Consider the following 17,526-nt stretch of genomic DNA (forward strand, 5'->3'; position numbering starts at 1 on the left):
CGTCTCTCATTGTTTCGAAAATGAATTTACAAGAATAAAGGGTTAAGGAACCTTACCGAAAATTTTAAATCGAACTCTTTAGAGAAAGGAAAAATTTCCACTACCTCCGTAAATCGGGGAGACTGGGGAGTAGATAAAGTAGAATCTGGCATCACTGTTTTTCATAGTTTGCTGATGGCGTAAGGCGGAGCGTATGATAACGTATCCGGCTAATTTGTGGTTAAAATTGTCGATTATTTCATGCATTAGTTAATAATTAGGGTCCGAAATAAACTGTAAAGATGGCCGCAGGGAACGAGGGAATGGAACATTTGATCCCTATTGTAAATAAATTGCAAGATGCTTTTACATCTCTCGGCGTGAGTTTGTCTTTGGACTTGCCACAAATTGCCGTTGTAGGAGGTCAGAGCGCAGGGAAGAGTTCCGTACTGGAGAACTTTGTTGGACGGTTCGTATCGATTGGTTGACTACAAATTAGGCATTAAGCTTAACCCTGGGTGGAATGCGATTTTATTTGTTTATATGCCGAATAACGATTACTGAGATCCCATTTTAGTAAAGTGGAGAAATCCAGGGATCCAATTTGACAGTCCAACAAACACTCCCCCAACATATCATATTTTAAATCTGCTTTTCTAAGGAAGGGGATGAGGGGCGGATACACAAAATGCCTTTTGATTGTAGATAAAATTAACAGAAATGATTTGAATGAAAAGAATTTGTTATAAATGAATCTTATAAAATTGCAAATTCCCCCAGAGCTTTGAAATGGCTTAAATTTTTCTAAGAACTAGGGTTTTTAGGTGTTCATTTTCTGTTTTGTTTGCCTACTATATTCTAAGTGTTGGTATTTAATTGAACATTCATTGCTTTAATCTGGCAAAAACTTAAAAAAGAGTTATTACCTTCTGTATTTTTTGACTACACATTCACTTTTATACAAAGGTAAACTCCCTTTAAATCGGGTGTTCCTATAAAATGCCTTACATAATGTACAATGAATGGCATTTTTCCCATCAATTTTTGTCAGTCACTTCAAGTGACACAAGTAGTTGTAAAGTAGCTAAGGAAGTTATATTATTTATTTTCTATCCTGGAAACTAAACCTATAAGGGTTATTATTTTGATAAAACCATTCTGACCATCAGTGTTCGGGTTTATGTTATTCATTATCAGTATCATACACAATCCAGCCACCTGGAATTATGTCACTATTTGCTATTATTTTGAGGTTCTAATTTGTTAAAACATATATATATAAGATGAAGTCAACTTGTTAGAAATTAACCGAAATTTGTTTATCAAAAAACCTATATATTAAATTTTCCTTTGTCAAAGTACATAAGACTCATTAAATCATTTTTATGTCGCCTGTACTGAACCATAGTGCCATAGGCTTAGCTTTATTTTTAAATTTGGGGATTAGTAGTCAAGTACCAGTGAGAATTGAATCACTGTTTGTGAAATGATATCATATCATCATGATATGGCATTTCTTCAATAATGGCCTATCTACGCATTTGCTGTAAATTTTTAAAGACCTATATATTTTGACAGCTGATAAAAGGTGTTATGCATTCAGCTAAAATAGTTTATATTGAATCATAACTAATGTGTTATTTTGAATGAACTAATAATAATAATGATGTCACTGTTTTGTACTTCGATTAAAATATTATTTGTTTTTAATATTTAGAGATTTTTTACCGAGAGGTTCTGGAATTGTTACTAGAAGGCCTCTGGTATTGCAATTAATAAATAGCAATGGTACGTGAAGTGACACAGCAGTTTGGCATAACGTTCTCAAAAGTAATAATATTAAATATTTGTAGCGGAGTGGGGAGAATTTCTTCACGCTCGAGGAAAGAAATTCACAGACTTTAGCGAGATTCGTAAAGAAATTGAAGATGAAACTGAAAGAATTACTGGATCCAACAAAAATATTTCCAATGTCCCAATTAATCTTCGTGTTTATAGTCCCAATGGTAATATTTACAAAATCTATTGTAAAAAAATTGAATATCTAATGGAGACTATAATAATTTTTACATTTAGTCCTCAATTTGACCCTTATTGATTTACCCGGTCTAACAAAAGTTCCTGTCGGTGACCAACCTGCAGACATTGAAGCTTTAATCAAAGACATGATTCTCGGTTTCATCAAGAGAGATAATTGTTTGATTCTCGCTGTTACATCTGCTAATCAAGATTTGGCCACTTCGGATGCATTGAAGTTAGCGAAAGAAGTTGATCCAGAAGGTTCGAAAATTTTCTTTTAAATCTGGATTATTTATTTATTATTATAAAATATTCTGTCAAATTATAAAAACCAGGTCTACGAACTATTGGTGTTATAACTAAATTGGATTTGATGGATGAAGGAACAGATGCTAGAGAAATTTTGGAGAATAAACTGCTTCCACTTAGAAGAGGTATTGTATTTTAATTCCAGTTTAATTAAATGCAATTTTAAGATTTTGGTTTTATTTAGGCTACATTGGTGTGGTTAATCGCAGTCAAAGAGATATTGAAGGAAAGAAGGATATAAGAGCCGCTTTAGATGCTGAGAGGAGATTTTTTCTTAGTCATCCTGGTTATCGACACATGGCAGACCGTATGGGAACACCATACCTTCAACGGGTTTTAAATCAACAGCTAACCAATCACATTAGAGATACCTTGCCTGCATTGAGAGATAAAATGCAAAGGCAACTTATATCAATGGAAAAAGAAGTTGAAGAATATAAAAATTATAGGCCTGATGACCCTTCACGCAAAACTAAAGCCATGCTTCAGTATGATTATTTATTTCATTTTCCAGGGTGAATGTAACAAAACAGTTGTTTATTTTTTTTGTCTAATTAGGGCAATCCAACAACTACAAACAGATTTTGAGCGTAATATTGAAGGTTCAGGGTCAGCAGCCATAAATACCAGTGAGTTGTCTGGTGGTGCTAGAATAAACAGGCTTTTCCACGAGCGTTTTCCATTTGAAATTGTCAAAGTAAGTTATGAAATCTCAAGTACAAATTTTTTACTCTTTTCCAACTTTTGTAATGATATTTTAGATGGAGTTTGACGAAAAAGAATTGCGAAGGGAAATAGCTTTCGCAATTAGAAATATTCATGGTATAAGGTATGTAATATTTTTAAAATTTGCTTTTCTCCCGTTCTCTTTTGGAACTTTTTTTTTAACTTAGGGTGGGACTTTTCACTCCCGACATGGCCTTCGAAGCTATTGTTAAAAAACAGATCTCAAAATTAAAAGAACCATCTATAAAATGTGTTGACTTGGTTGTAAATGAAATGTGTAATGTTATAAGAAGGTGTACAGAAAAGGTAATATCGCCAGCTATGAATATTATACGTAAAAAACGGTAACATATTTGAAAATTTTCTTAGATGAATCACTATCCCAGTTTGCGGGAAGAAACTGAACGCATTATAACAACGCACATAAGGGAACGAGAACAAAGAACCAAGGAGCAGATTAGTTTGTTAGTGGAGATGGAGTTGGCCTATATGAACACAAACCATGAAGATTTTATAGGGTTCACAAAGTAAGGTTTTGTAATTGATATTTTCAGCTTTGCTGAGGTATTTGTAGGGCTGTGTGAGTAGTGGTTTTAGGCAATCAAGTCGGGTACCAAGTATCTGAAAAAATTTTCGTAGAGTATCGAGTCTGGTAGTATTTTTGTTGAGTGGGATAATAGAGTACTTGATTAAGCCAAAAAATTCCTTATTCGAGTAGTCGAGTGATTAAGAAAAACGTTCAGGTACTCGATCAAATTTTTTTTAATTATTCATAACGGTATTCTTGATTATTCATAACTGTATTAAACTTCATATATGATAATTCAAAAAGAATTAACGATTTAAAACTTAATAATTCTTAAATAAGATGACTGATTAACTGTATTAAACATATAAACTACTAAATTGATGCCTAAGTAACCTAAGCCTAATGGCGCCGTAAACGCCAAAGCGCCATCTGAACGCAAGAAGAAAAGCCATATAGTAATATCAGAGTGTTGTGTTGAAATTATTGCAGCGGAAACACAATAGTTAGTAAAATACTCGTTGAATAGTCGAGTACCTGAACATGATGGGGAAAATAATAACCCAACGAATTCAGCAAGGAGGCTTATTCAAGTACTCGAGTACCCGAATATGTAAATTTTTGATACTTGATAATCGATGAGTATTGAATTTATCTTAATCGAGTTACGAGTTCGGGTACCCGAATTAAAAATATGTCGGGTACTCGATGATGATCGAGTACTCGCACAGCCATAGGTATTTGGCAGATATTTATTTTATTTACATTACGTATAGTGCGCAACAAACGGCGGAAGCTACCAGTGGGAAACGAAAACTCGGAAATCAGGTAGCATTCCTTTTTGTTTGTATGTTTCTCTTTTTCATTTCAATTTCAAATTTCTAAATGCTTTGCGTTACTGTGGTAAGACTGTTAGCGTAAGCATAATTCAATGTAATGTGGGTATACCCTACTATACAGTCAAACACATGGCAAAAATTCATAATATTGGGTGATCTTTGCCCCATTTATTCAATTTCTTATTCCTTCTATTGGGTTTATGTTATCTCTTGGTCTGGTCTCAGGGCAATTTATGTATACTCGCAACGTTTAAAAAGAACAAGTTGTAATGAATGTACTGTAAAAGGCCACACCACTCGTTTCTTTCTTTTTGCATGGTTGTTGGGATATTGTCTGTGGCTATTTAGGATATAAATGATATGAAAGAACATTGCATGTTTTGTTTTGCAATGTTTTCTTGGTTTATTTTTCTATTCTTTGTATTCCCAAATCTCACGTTTATTCTTGGTTTGCTATAAGGTGATATTTTTTCTCTGGAGTACAGTTGCTTTCTCTTTTCTCTTTCAACCTTCCTCTCCTCTATCCTCTGGTCTTTTACTTTTATCTTCCTCGCCTCCCCCTTGTTTCTGTTTTTTGGTTTTGTAAAGCTGCCGCTTTCGCAACAGGTGATCCGAAAGGGCTGGATGTGCATCCATAATCTAGGTATCATGAAAGGTGGCTCTAGAGATTATTGGTTCGTCCTAACGTCTGAATCACTCTCTTGGTTCAAAGATGAAGAGGTATTTAGTCTAACTTAATGCTTGACACTTTGTATTATTAATGGAGTTTTTTTAATTCCTTCTAGGAAAAAGATAAAAAATACATGCTACCTCTTGATGGCTTAAAAATCCGCGATGTTGATCCTGGCTTTATGTCTAGGCGTCACACTTTCGCACTATTTAATCCAGACCAAAGGTATGCATCACGATATCTTATGAATAGTACCTCTCAGCTGTTGTAATCTTTTAACTCTCGTTATCACTAACAATTTTTAAATTGGGAATTGGTAACCTAAACTTCAAAACTGTGCACCCAAATCTTTACTAACGGTTTTACGTGAATGCCTTTTAATTCTCTCGTACAATGTTTCCAAGTAACTTTATAGTGCCAATATATTTATTATTTGATAAATTGCCGTAGACGCTTTTAATATGAAAAATTTTAATGCCAATGAAAGGGGCTCCGATTACAGGAATGTCTACAAGGACTACAAACATCTCGAGCTCTCCTGCGAAAGTCAAGAAGAAGTTGACAGCTGGAAGGCCTCATTCCTGCGGGCAGGAGTGTACCCTGAAAGAACGCAGTCTGAGAGTAGCAACGGTGAAGTTGATAGCGGAGAAAACAACACTTCCATGGATCCCCAACTTGAGCGACAAGTCGAAACTATCAGAAACTTAGTTGATTCCTACATGAAAATCATCACCAAAACATTCAGGGATTTAGTTCCCAAGATCATCATGTTGCTCATGATTAATAATGTAAATAACATTACAATTCTCACACTTATACCTTTACAAAGTAAAGATCTTCCTTATTGATTTCTTTTTTTTATAGGCAAAAGATTTTATATATTCTGATCTTTTGGCTTGTCTCTATGCAAGTGGTGACCAGGTCAATATAACTTTTTTTGTTATGTATTAAAAAAATGTTCAGATTTTTTAAAGATAATAGTATTTAGGCTGCGTTGATGGAAGAGTCTCCAGAAGAAGCCCAGAAAAGGGATGAAATGTTACGAATGTATCATGCGTGCAAAGAAGCCCTGAAGATTATTGGTGACGTATCCATGCACACTACATACCAACCGTTACCACCTCCGGTGAAAGGAGGAGATGATTGGCTCAAACTTCAAACTCCAGATTCTCCGAGGTATTTACCATATCGCTTGTCTTGTGTGATTACTAACATTTGTTTGGGACATAAAGACCTGTTATTTGTTGGGTAGCTAAGATTATATAATTTCATAATGAAAAATAATCTCAAGACTTTCATATGGCTAAAAATATAGATTTCTTTTTAATGCTGATCTTAAAATTTACATTAATATTTCAAATTTCTTAGGCCCTCTCCACCGTCACCTGGTGGGCCCAGAAGAAATGTGGGTGGCTCAAGAGTGCCCCCACCTCCACCTGGTGGACGACCAGCTCCAAATTTGCCCAATCGCCCGGAAGCTGCTGGTGGCAATCGGGGGCCCCCAGCTGCCCCTCCACGCCCAGGTGGAACTATTTTACCACCTCCCCTAATTCCTTCGTAAGTGTAAATTGTAACTCCTCACATATAACTAAGCCTACAAGTACTTTTAAGCCTATTAATGTCCAAGCAAATAGTACAGTATTTTCAAACTGTGGCTCAAAGTAGTAGAGTAATGTAGCCCCATTTATTTGCCTTATTATTAACCTATTACATTTGAGTTATATATAAAGTTTTTTATTGGTAATAACTTAGTGACTAGAATGTCAGCACCGAAACCTTTTGTGTTTAAGAGCAGCACCTGTTTTTCTAAATTATTCACTGTCTTGTATCTTTGGCATGTTTAAAAATAACCCAGATGGTACAGCAACACCTGCTTAATCATTCTGAAACCTTTTTCTATATTTCATTTTTTTTTTTTTTTTTTTTCAAAATTGAAAGTCTTTCAAGTTTTAGCCGAAAGGGTGGCTTTCAGTTCAGTGAAAAATGTCCATTGTACTTTTGATTGAACTGTCTGATACTCTTTCCCATTAAGTTTTTTTTTTCAGGCTAAGTCCTACTTCTAAACTAACGATTTCTTTGTGCAAGAGTGAATGAGTGATTGTACATGTGTGCTTTTTTGTCTTTGACTATCTCCCGTAGCCGCAGCCCAGGAGGGAATATCCCTTCCATTCCGCCACGTTCTTAACAAGGGAATGTGTAATATAACTTTAACCAATGGCCTAACTGATGTTCACATTGTCAGAATATGCTGAGTTTAAAAAAATACAGTTTTTGGTGCAAATAAAAAGTATATAAAAGAGAAAATAATTAAAAATACAAAGAATAAGGTTAAATATTTAGGATTGAGTGAACACCAGCCACTTTACTCTTGTTTTCTTCTCTTTGCTATTGCTAGTATTTGCACCTTTCTTGTTGTTGTGATTGGTTGGTCAAGTTCTCTGTTAAAGCTAGCCAATGGAAAATTGTTGGGAATGTAGGAGATAGGAAAACAATATATATATATATATATATAAACATATTACATAAAAATTAGATCTTTTTTGAGTGTCAAGCGGTTGTAAAGTATTTCACTGTTCCTGCCTTTAATCGGTAAGATCCTGCGAAAGCTATTTCGCCATTTATGTTTTAGTAAAAACCACCTTTCGTAGCTGCCAGAGAGATACTTATTTTTCACCCAATTTTCCCCATATTAACTCTTTAACTGTTTGTGAAACGTGAATGTCACTTATTTTCTTCTTTAATATTGGTTTTAAATCTATTATCTATCTCATGGTATTCGAAAGAAGCTATAAGTTGAGTCAATCGATCACCTGACAAAGGGAGACTAGTAATGTTTACCTTGCCTGTCTGGTGATTTTTGTCTATTCCAAGACTGTTATCTGATAGCCTAATATAAATTTACTTGCTGTATCAATTGATTGGAAATTATTTTGCGGTGTTATTGTCGCAAACTAACAATTCGAAAGACAAATTAATTGCCCCAACAAGTATTCTATGTAGGGAAAAGACTATTGTTTTAAAAGAGTGTTTAGTTTACGCATAAATTATTTTAATATTTGGAAATAAACACTTCAAGTGCCACGAGTTTGAGTAAGCTAGCAAGAGCTATCTTGCACCAAATATATGAATGTGGCAATCATTTGCAATATTATTCTAACAATTAACAGTGTAAGCTTTAAATTAGAAGGAGAAAAAGTTAATAGAGAAATTGTCTACTAGTGTCTCGTGCCTAATGTAAAAATAAGGGATATATACATTGTATCATACATTCTAAATCTCAGATTTTATTATGTTCTGGCCAAAATAGTGTCAGTTAATCCTGGAAACGTTATTAATAATTAATGAAGTACCAGAAAATTAAGTAATAAATTGGGTAATGGATATATGTAACATAGTTGTTTAATGTATATTATATTCCCTATTTAAAGTAAAATGGAACACTAGTTAACAATGTTTTCCAATTTGATTTTCCACCCTTTTTTTATTTGATATTACTTTTTTTATATTATATTATACATTATTATTATATTTAAATACATAACTATCATTTTGTTATTTTGGTAATTTTTAGGCGTCCTGTTCCCAACATCCCACCTCGAATACCCGACCGGCCGCAGGTTCCCACACGGCCAAACTAGTTTCTTTAGGTTCTAATTGGTATATCTTCATTTATCATCACCATCACTGGTTTATAATATATTTAATTAAAGTCATATAAATTACCATATTTTTCAGTGCACAGTTTTTATCAAACAAAATTCTTTAAAAAAATTATAGTTACGTAAAAGTTCTATTTTTATTATAATTAAAATTCTAAAAGGCAGTTGTTTTAATGGCCTTTATGGTGCTTGGAAAAATCCTTCCTGTTACTTTCTGGGTTATATTTTCCTTTTCAAATTGTCTCAGTTTAGTCAACATTGAAATTTGTTTGCTGAAAAATATGGTACAATGTTGAGAGTTATACAGGTCTAACAATAATAAAAAACCAAAATTTGGTGTCTTACGAAAGGATAATATGTCATGCATTCCCAAGTCTGCTAATTTTATATGATTTACAGAAATTATATTGTATTATATACAGAAAAGACGTTCTCTTTTTGTAAAGTTGTAAAAACACATTGTGCATGTTTAAAAGAATATGTAAATAGTATGCTTGTTTTCCTAAGTTATCAGAAGTGTATTACATAATATTTGTTTCAAATAAAACCCAAGTAAATATAACTAAAGTATATTTAAGAGATACGAATTAGATGTATATAATTAGGATGTATTGGCTTTAAGAAAGATGATTATGACCTTTAAAACATTCCATTTTGAGTTATCAGTATTTTTTTTAATTTTACCGAGAGGTATCTAATATGCGAGAGAAAACTGCCAAAATTAATGAAATTAAAACGTTCAAAATCATAATCATCTAAAAAGTGCTTTATGTTGGCAGGTTATAAATTTTCTAATTGTTTTCTATCATAATAATTTTTAAAGTTGTATGTAGAGTAGAGGTACCTCTGCTATAAAAATCTTCCAGAAAAGGTTTTTTTGAAGCCAAATTAGAGGGTATAACATTTTGTTAACCAAATTTAACGGAGATTAAAATGTAATTAGAAATTAAAAAAAAAAAACAAATCCAAAGATTTAACTTGTAAGTAAGAGAGATAATAATTGTATGCTATTATGAAAAAGTAATCTGCCAGAAATAAAAACAAATTGATGTTCAATAATTTTTAAGACCTAATTAGAACAAATTAGACGCAAAGATCAAGTTTATCCGGTATTTTATTTACAAAAACAGAAGATTTACACCATTTATTATACTTCATGACAGGTTTGTGGGAACAAAAATACGTCTTTATTATTAGGAGTGTATTTACAAGGAGTTATTATTTCAGGAAAAAAAGGGACAGCAAAAATTATGGAAGTAGAAACGTCTCCATTCAAATTTCATGATTCAGTAACATAATTGTTTCTTTACAATAAACAAGAAACTAACTGTTATACTGCACTTGTAAAAAATTTATTTTAATACAATATTTTTAATTTTCTAGTACAGCCAAGAATTACGTGATAATACAAAAGTAAAGTTTTGCACTGTCTCTCCAGACTTTAATTGAATTATCAGGTAACTCTTGATCAATTCCACCGTATATTCTTCAGAATCTCAAATGATGTTTGTGCTTCACCATATGGCTAAATAGATAAAATTTTAAAGCAAAATAAGATAAGAAGCTCGTTAAAACACTGGATTCTCACCTATCAAGCACCTCCCAAAATTTGAGCAAGTTTGCCCTATCTAAATGCCGCTTCTGTTTGCTCAGTTGAATAACATGAACCGACCATTTTGCAACATTCGTGTCCAGCTTCATTTCGTCCCATTTCAGATGGAAAGCTTTTACTACGATTCAAAAATGGTTAATTCATCCAAACACTAATAAACGTTTAGGTTTCTACTATTCATTTCATAATATACGGAATACCAACTTCGAGAGAAAATCTCGACTGGATTTCCATCCCATGGCCAGCCTTTGAACTGCCAAGCTGGACCTTGAACGAAAACTGCAACTACTCTGTCCCTGTTTGGATGATAAGTTTTAATTACTTTGGATCTTTGTAAATTAACTAAAATCAGAATACTGTACCAATCTTCAGGAGCTAATTTAAGAGGGTTATCAATAACTCTGTAAGGTACTGTCAAGCCTTCTCTTCTCCTTTGTACCAAGACTTCATTTTCACGCTTGCATCCTTGACTCTTTTTGTCATCGGTACTCAAATACCTCAGATCTTGCAAGATATCTTTTGCATTGTGCATGGTAATCAACGAAGTTGTGGCAGCGGGAATGATAATAATAGGTGTTCGGGAAGCTAGGGAATGTTCAATTATTTCAGTTTGCGTTTCGCAGAGAAATATAGTATTAAAACTGTTATAACCTCTTTTTTGTGAGGGTCTGCTAGTGGGTACTGCGGCTGGAGTTGGTTCTGGGTTTTGGGGAGTGATTGCAGAGCGTTTTGGTTGAGAACCCTCAGTCACGGATTTCAGTGTCATGCCGTGGTATGTTCCCATTGTATCGATTTTGAATCCCTCAGTATCTATTTATAGGAAAATAGAGTATATTAAATAAATTTTTTTTGTCCACACTACAGACACTGCATGAAACGCACCTTCTTTGGTACGGAATCTTTCCTGATCGTAACGATTGTACACAACTGGCTGAGGAACTGGTCTGACCGGGGTTGCCTAATTAAAAATGTACCAATAATTCATGAAATGCTTAATTTTAAGTATTTTTTTTCTTTTCTTTCTTACTCTGGGAGTTTGAGCTGGTTCAGGAGCAGCTCTATTGCCTCCTTCTTCCCTGACTTTGATTGACTGTAGAAGCGGGAAAATACTTTTTGAAAAATTCTAGGTAGAAACAAGATTTTCAGGTTAGTATCGCAGTTTAGTCTCTACCAGTTGAATAAATTGTTCTAACTTTTCCAGTGCTTTGAAGTATCGTTGCTCTAGTCCTCCATTGTCTTTCCCTGCTAATGATATCTCTGGTCACATCCACATCATATTCTAATATACCCTGAATATCGGGAATGCCAACTCCAATGTCATCGTCTCCTTTAATGGTCGAACGTTTCTTGGCTAAACGTTTGGCTTTAATAGCTGCTATTTTTTCCACTGACATAGCCTCTGATAAGGATCTAAAATGAAAGGAAGGTGTTTTCTAAGTTACTTGTTTTTTCTACCTTTCTTAAACGTATTACCTAATTTGTTCAGTGGTGACGGAGGATTCCTTAGGAGCATCCAATCTCGCTGCCAATTGTTCTTTAGCTCTCTGAACTTGCCCATCCTGTAACAAAAACAATTAAGAAAGTTAGCTTCTGCTCAATATATGTATACTGATAGAACAAACTTGTAATTTGGGCTTCTTTGACAAATCATTTAGTGGTTCATCAGCGATACGCTTAACTAGGTTTTAAAAATATGGAGATTAACATAGCCCGAATGAAACAAAAAAGTGTTGGTAACTACCTTGAGAAGGTATTTCAATTGGAGCACTCTTGTCAATATTTTGAGATGAGGCAGTTTCCCCATTTAGATATGCTAGAATATCCTAAAAACACATTTTTATGAATCATGTGAAAAGTATATCACCTCTTGAATTTAGTACCTTTCTGTCAGGACGCCTTACAGCAAAAATATTTTCTGCCTAGTTTAAATAAAAAAATATCAATTTCGAATAGTTTTTGGTGAAAAAAGTAATAAAGTAAAACTAACAGCAGCTTGTCTGACATAAACTGGATGAGATAAATGAACATTCTTTAAAAGGAAAAGTAAGCACTCCAAGGTGTAGTACTCTTTTGGGGCCCCATCTTTTCCGGTTCTTTAAAATTAATTAAAAATAGGATTACAAAATCTGCTCCTATTTCACAAAATTTAAAAACATAGATAGATACACTTCCAAGGCTTAATTGAGATATACGGTTATTTAGTTAAATATATGGAAATCTTACCCCCAAACTAAGTAATTAGTTTTCACAGTTTTTGGCCACGAATATTCTCCAAAAATAATTTGATTAGTTCTTTCGGAAATTTCTTTTTTGTTGACATTATATTGCCTTAGCAAACTTAGAGGGTCGGCCATCTTACCTGTCTCTCGGCCAACTCTGCCACGGCCAACTTCGATCGCACGTACCGCGCTTTAGCGGCCCCGTAAATCGCCTGAATTTACCGTGTATATATTTTCCCACCAGGCTTTCCCTACGACCAAAATTTAACGTTAGTCAGATAGGAAAAATCCACAAAAAACAATTATTTTTAAATAAATTTTAAAAAACATTGAATTAAACAGAAACCAAGAACATCCTCTAGATGCTGCCAGGAACATAGTATTATTGTTTAATACTTAAAACACATGTAAATAAATAAATAGAACAAAAAGTGAAAGGAAGATTCACTGTAACTTCAGGGTAAATATATTATTTTAACATTTTTTATTAAATAATATTAAGTTAAAATATATTATAAGCGCAATAAATTATAATTTTAGGTTTCAACAAGTTTTAAGCTTTCATCTTTTTAAACCTAGAATAATATTGTATATTTAGAAAGGGCTGGTTTGTAAATTTATCTGACTGAAACTTTTCCATAATAAAGGTACAAACCGGAACTGAAATCATCCTCCTTGAAATGCAGGCTGAAGACCATCTATCTTTTACCTATTTAGTTCCAAAGATGTACCTAAGCATCTTTTATCTTCAATTATATTAGTTTTAAGATTCTTACTCTTAAAACTAATTAGATTTACAGAAAATACTACCTAAGAACGGTTATAAACTCGTGAATTTGCTATATATATACTATTAATAAAGATTGGTTATTATTAAAGATTTATAAATTTTAAGAGAGACATTATTTACGCGTCAAAACCCTCTAAACACCTCTACAGCCTTCAAAACTATGTATTCTAATATGGCGCCATCGCGTAAAAAACGCATCTCTTTTTCTTCATTTAATATTTATATGGTAATATTTTTTTTAAATTATGAATTATACATAAATATATTGCGAAAAGATAGTTTAACTTACTATACCTTGTTTTTTCTAAATAGGAAAGTGGAAAACCGAAGAAAAACATTTTTCCGCGATTTCGCTTGTATTCCCCGCCTTTGGTGATAGTAGGTTTTTGATCGTATCTAGCGCCCCTATCGGGATTATTCATACACGCAAATTAACATTAGATGCGAGGTGATTTACGGGGCCGCTAAAGCGCGGTACGCGTGATCGAAGCTGGCAGTTTTTTTTTGTTTCTCTACTAACTGCCCCCCTCCTCCCCCCTCCCCCTCCCTTCGTGGCGCTATTTTTGTGACGCAAAAACTGAGTACAAATCGAGGAGCAGGTCACTTCCTTGATTAACGACGCACCCCTCAAATGATTAAATCATATTTAATCACGATTAGAATGTATGTTTAAATCTGATTTATTCATGACTTAAATTTGGATTGGAATGATTAAATTGCGGTTGGAATGATTAAAATCGTGAATAGAAACTACTTTATGTTGGTTACTGTCAGATTCAGATTGTTCTTCGAGTAGTGATCGATTAAAAAGAGTAGCTACAAAAGAATTGAAAACCGCAGCTTTTAACGTACAACAACAATTTGTGGAAGAAGTAAGGCGAAGAGAAGAAATATCAGTATTCTGGTACGATAATATTGCTTATTATTATTATTATTGCTTATTTAAAAAGGTCGACGGCTTTTAAAATTCATTTTGCAGGTGAAAATACCTCTACATGTTATGGTCAAAAAAGCACGCAAAGAAGGTTGTGTGCCCAAGACAATCATGTACCTGTAGTGTCGCGCGCTAAAACGTCATTTCAACTAACACTCCGTAGCTTTGGCTGTGGCCGCCATGTTGGGTAGAATTTTTTTCAATAGGAAAAAGCATGGGTGACGTCGTGAGACGTAGAACTGTTAGCTCCCTATACTGGATATTTAATAGGACATGTATTAAAGCTCACGTATAAATCTGAAAAGGAAAAGAGAGAGACACTATACCAAAGATTATGCCCCTGTAAATGCACCATCCAAAGGGGCCAAAGCATTGGACTTTTGTGTTCTTGGTATTCCTGGGACGATGACGAAGTTTTAAGCGAGGGGTCTGACATTCACAAAAAATGTTTACGGGATTTTTAAATCCGGGATTTCACGCTGGATTTCAAGATTTATTGTTGGATTTCGGCTTTCTTAACTTTTGTGCCGGATTGCGCGATTTATCGTCGGATTTCGAGATTTCTCAATTTATCGCTGGATTTCAAGATTTCACGATTTTGCAATTTCTAGATTTCCGGTCGGATTTCTTGATTTACCGGATTTCGAGTTTTCGAAAAAAAATTATGTATTTGGAAAATATCCAGGCTGGATTTCGGATTTCTTGGAAAATGGACAGGATTTCTTTGAATGTCCGACCCCTCGAATCTAAATCTTGAGCCCATGTCATCAGTCAAGTTTATTTTCGTCTCACACTAAATGATGGAGTCAAATGTTTCCTCAAATCTCTTGAGAAATGTGATAGATAAAATCAAAAAGTAAAAATAAAGTGTTCCTATTAGAATGGTAGCTCAATTATTAAGCTGTGATAACTCTCCTTACGCAGCTCTAGTGTTTTAAATCAAATGTGAAAGTTATTTTTTTGTTAATCATTTCAATCAAACACAAGAAAGAAAATTTAATATGCATTTAATCAATGTTAATAATCAAAATAAATAAGCGTATTTTTAGTTGATTAAACTGTGATTACAATTATTTAAATTTCGATTTAACAGATTATATTGTTTAAATCGTGATTCAATGATTAAATCGTGATTTCAATGATTAAATCGTGATTGGAATGATTAAATCGTGATTCAATGATTAAATCGTGATTCAATGATTAAATCGTGATTCAATGATTAAATCGTGATTCAATGATTAAATCGTGATTCAATGATTAAATCGTGATTCAATGATTAAATCGTGATTCAATGATTAAATCGTGATTCAATGATTAAATCGTGATTCAATGATTAAATCGTGATTCAATGATTAAATCGTGATTCAATGATTAAATCGTGATTCAATGATTAAATCGTGATTCAATGATTAAATCGTGATTCAATGATTAAATCGTGATTCAATGATTAAATCGTGATTCAATGATTAAATCGTGATTCAATGATTAAATCGTGCACCGATTTAATCATTTTACTTTGATTATATCGCACCCATGCGAGGAGTGACTTGCCCCTCGCTACAAATAAAAGTACGAAGAGCTTGATTTAAGAAAATAATTTATAGTTTTGAAGGGTATATTTTTACAATTTGCTTTTTTTCAGTATGTTATCTAACCTTTTGAATTTCGCATTTTGCGTAATTTTGGGTAAGCAGAATTTCACAATCACCATTACAACAAATGCCACGAAAGTAACAGATACAATAATTAGACCGAATGGAATTACGAATTTCTTATGTTTCCCATTTTTGTCAGCCACGCGGTCGTTGTTCGTTATTCCTACGGTATCATTCTCGTGGGTGTTAGGTGTAGTTCGAGGTGTAGTTCGAGGTGTAGTTCTCTTTTCGGAAACAACTGTTTCATTTTCCTCTTCGCTATTGTCTCTTCGCCCATAAATAATTTCGGCGCTCTTAGTAATGGAATTATTTTCAGCCGATATAAATCTCGATAGTCCCTTTTGGTGAGTCTTTCTTAGGACCTCCCGAACGTTAGCTAGTTGTCCATCCATTTCTGTAAATTAAGATTAATCATTTTCTTTAATTAATGAGCTTGATAAAATCAAGAATGTATTTATTTATACTCAGGGAGAATGAATATGTCGAGATTATTTTTAGCGTTTCTCCAATTCCACCCGTTGGGCCCCCCGGTATGCTCCTCCGCTTTAATAAAATCAAATAATACCGCAATCTCATTGGTTCTTAAAAATTACGTTTTTCGACGAGATTAACGCTGCTGCGAGGACGCAAAAAATAAGACCGCCTCCTTTTTTCCTCCACCCCCACCTTAGCGTGATGGCGTTAGGGCCTCAACGTGTCCGTCGATAGTCTCGACATATTCATTATCCCTGAGTATAAATAAATACATTCTTGATAAAATATAGTATTCTTTGTTAATTTGTACTTGTAATATTTCCTGAATCGGGCGAATAAGTTCCTCTTTTGAACCGTTTAAATGAAGACGCCAACTCGGAGAATATCAACATTCGATTATTGTTGACATCTTGGGTATATTGAGGTAGAAATTGTGAATAAATCATCAGAGGGTTGATGCTCGAACCGCGATGAAAGGAGAGAATACACAGAATCGATGCAACTACGACCAATATCACGCCCTTATTCATTTCCAAAGGTCGACTACGGGAGAACCGTTAGGCCTATCGTTCGAGAATATTCTTTTATTACGCAGAAACGTGCGTTGCTGCGCTCGAGCTTTCTGAAAAACCATTTCATACTTTTTCTTCCCATCCGCTAAGCTTTCCAAAAGAAAATAGACAGAGGAATAGAAATTTTATCTATTGATATAGGGCTACTCACTTCCAATAATGTTATGACGTAAGCCTCGTCTATTGAAATATCATTAATCGGAAGCCTATAGAGTAATGGCAGTGCTACGTCACACGACGTCACCCATGCTTTTTCCTATTCGTAAAAAATTCGCGCCCACAATGACGGCCATGGCCAAAGCTACCGAGTGCTACTACTCTATAACGCAAAAGCAAACGCTTTCAAACGTCGATAGTTTTAACGCCTCACGGAAGCTATAGTTTCTATTCCTCTTTTATATTTTTTTCCCCCAATTGCCTGGAAAAAGTCAACAAATCCCGGGTCTTTCAGAAGTGAGACATGAGTTATACCGCGTTTTATCATACGTTAAGCTGGTTGTTCCGCCATTCCCACAGGCCCTTTTTCTTCTAAAAAGGATTTAA

General features: G+C 34.0%; 3 protein-coding genes across 7 annotated transcripts; 1 reads left to right on the plus strand and 2 right to left on the minus strand.

Moving 5' to 3' along the window:
• The first annotated feature begins 105 nt into the window (after nucleotides 1-105).
• Nucleotides 106-9,891, plus strand: shi (dynamin-1 shibire). Of its 5 annotated transcripts, none has more exons than XM_090152892.1 (18): nucleotides 106-448; nucleotides 1,697-1,767; nucleotides 1,833-1,985; nucleotides 2,056-2,259; nucleotides 2,334-2,432; nucleotides 2,492-2,795; nucleotides 2,866-3,004; nucleotides 3,069-3,136; nucleotides 3,201-3,339; nucleotides 3,403-3,560; nucleotides 4,336-4,387; nucleotides 4,987-5,118; nucleotides 5,184-5,293; nucleotides 5,556-5,856; nucleotides 5,933-5,989; nucleotides 6,057-6,244; nucleotides 6,437-6,625; nucleotides 7,208-8,631. In XM_090152892.1, the coding sequence occupies exons 1-18, from the start codon at nucleotides 282-284 to the stop codon at nucleotides 7,251-7,253; spliced, it is 2,577 nt and encodes an 858-aa protein (XP_090009018.1). In that variant the 5' UTR covers nucleotides 106-281; the 3' UTR covers nucleotides 7,254-8,631. The 5 variants fall into 5 exon arrangements, with proteins under 5 accessions (XP_090009018.1, XP_090009015.1, XP_090009016.1 ...); XM_090152889.1 differs by lacking the exon at nucleotides 7,208-8,631 and adding an exon at nucleotides 8,640-9,891 and having other exon boundaries at nucleotides 107-448; XM_090152890.1 differs by lacking the exon at nucleotides 7,208-8,631 and adding an exon at nucleotides 8,640-9,891 and having other exon boundaries at nucleotides 107-448; nucleotides 5,571-5,856.
• Nucleotides 9,892-12,731, minus strand: hyx (cell division cycle 73 hyrax). The gene is made up of 14 exons (XM_090152895.1): nucleotides 12,563-12,731; nucleotides 12,327-12,432; nucleotides 12,220-12,258; nucleotides 12,081-12,162; nucleotides 11,962-12,017; nucleotides 11,813-11,898; nucleotides 11,533-11,749; nucleotides 11,367-11,462; nucleotides 11,222-11,297; nucleotides 10,991-11,149; nucleotides 10,702-10,924; nucleotides 10,544-10,635; nucleotides 10,316-10,457; nucleotides 9,892-10,252 (listed from the first exon to the last, which is right to left on the minus strand). The coding sequence occupies exons 1-14, from the start codon at nucleotides 12,691-12,693 to the stop codon at nucleotides 10,216-10,218; spliced, it is 1,542 nt and encodes a 513-aa protein (XP_090009021.1). The 5' UTR covers nucleotides 12,694-12,731; the 3' UTR covers nucleotides 9,892-10,215.
• A 3,167-nt stretch (nucleotides 12,732-15,898) lies between these two features.
• On the minus strand, nucleotides 15,899-17,157 carry LOC149935407 (uncharacterized). The gene is made up of 3 exons (XM_090154223.1): nucleotides 17,135-17,157; nucleotides 16,722-17,033; nucleotides 15,899-16,331 (listed from the first exon to the last, which is right to left on the minus strand). Exons 2-3 carry the CDS (start codon nucleotides 16,939-16,941, stop codon nucleotides 15,904-15,906), a joined length of 648 nt encoding a protein of 215 aa, XP_090010349.1. The 5' UTR covers nucleotides 16,942-17,033; nucleotides 17,135-17,157; the 3' UTR covers nucleotides 15,899-15,903.
• Between the last annotated feature and the right edge of the window lie 369 nt (nucleotides 17,158-17,526).

Source organism: Leiobunum rupestre, chromosome 7 (genome assembly GCF_980474605.1).
Source record: "Leiobunum rupestre chromosome 7, qqLeiRupe1.1.hap1, whole genome shotgun sequence".
Taxonomy (NCBI): Eukaryota; Metazoa; Arthropoda; class Arachnida; order Opiliones; family Sclerosomatidae; genus Leiobunum; species Leiobunum rupestre.

Bases quoted from the DNA above. Each gene is read 5' to 3' on its own strand.
- shi (XM_090152889.1), top strand. From the start codon at position 282: ATGGCCGCAGGGAACGAGGGAATGGAACATTTGATCCCTATTGTAAAT. The intron at 2,433-2,491 runs GTATTGTATTTT...GGTTTTATTTAG, and splicing joins ACTGCTTCCACTTAGAAGAG to GCTACATTGGTGTGGTTAAT. The intron at 3,340-3,402 runs GTAATATCGCCA...AAATTTTCTTAG, and splicing joins TAAGAAGGTGTACAGAAAAG to ATGAATCACTATCCCAGTTT.
- hyx (XM_090152895.1), bottom strand. From the start codon at position 12,693: ATGGCCGACCCTCTAAGTTTGCTAAGGCAATATAATGTCAACAAAAAA. The intron at 12,259-12,326 runs GTTAGTTTTACT...TATTTAAACTAG, and splicing joins TTTATGTCAGACAAGCTGCT to GCAGAAAATATTTTTGCTGT. The intron at 10,925-10,990 runs GTTATAACAGTT...AACATTCCCTAG, and splicing joins CAGACCCTCACAAAAAAGAG to CTTCCCGAACACCTATTATT.
- LOC149935407 (XM_090154223.1), bottom strand. From the start codon at position 16,941: ATGAATAAGGGCGTGATATTGGTCGTAGTTGCATCGATTCTGTGTATT. The intron at 16,332-16,721 runs GTACAAATTAAC...CTTAATTTACAG, and splicing joins CGATTCAGGAAATATTACAA to AAATGGATGGACAACTAGCT.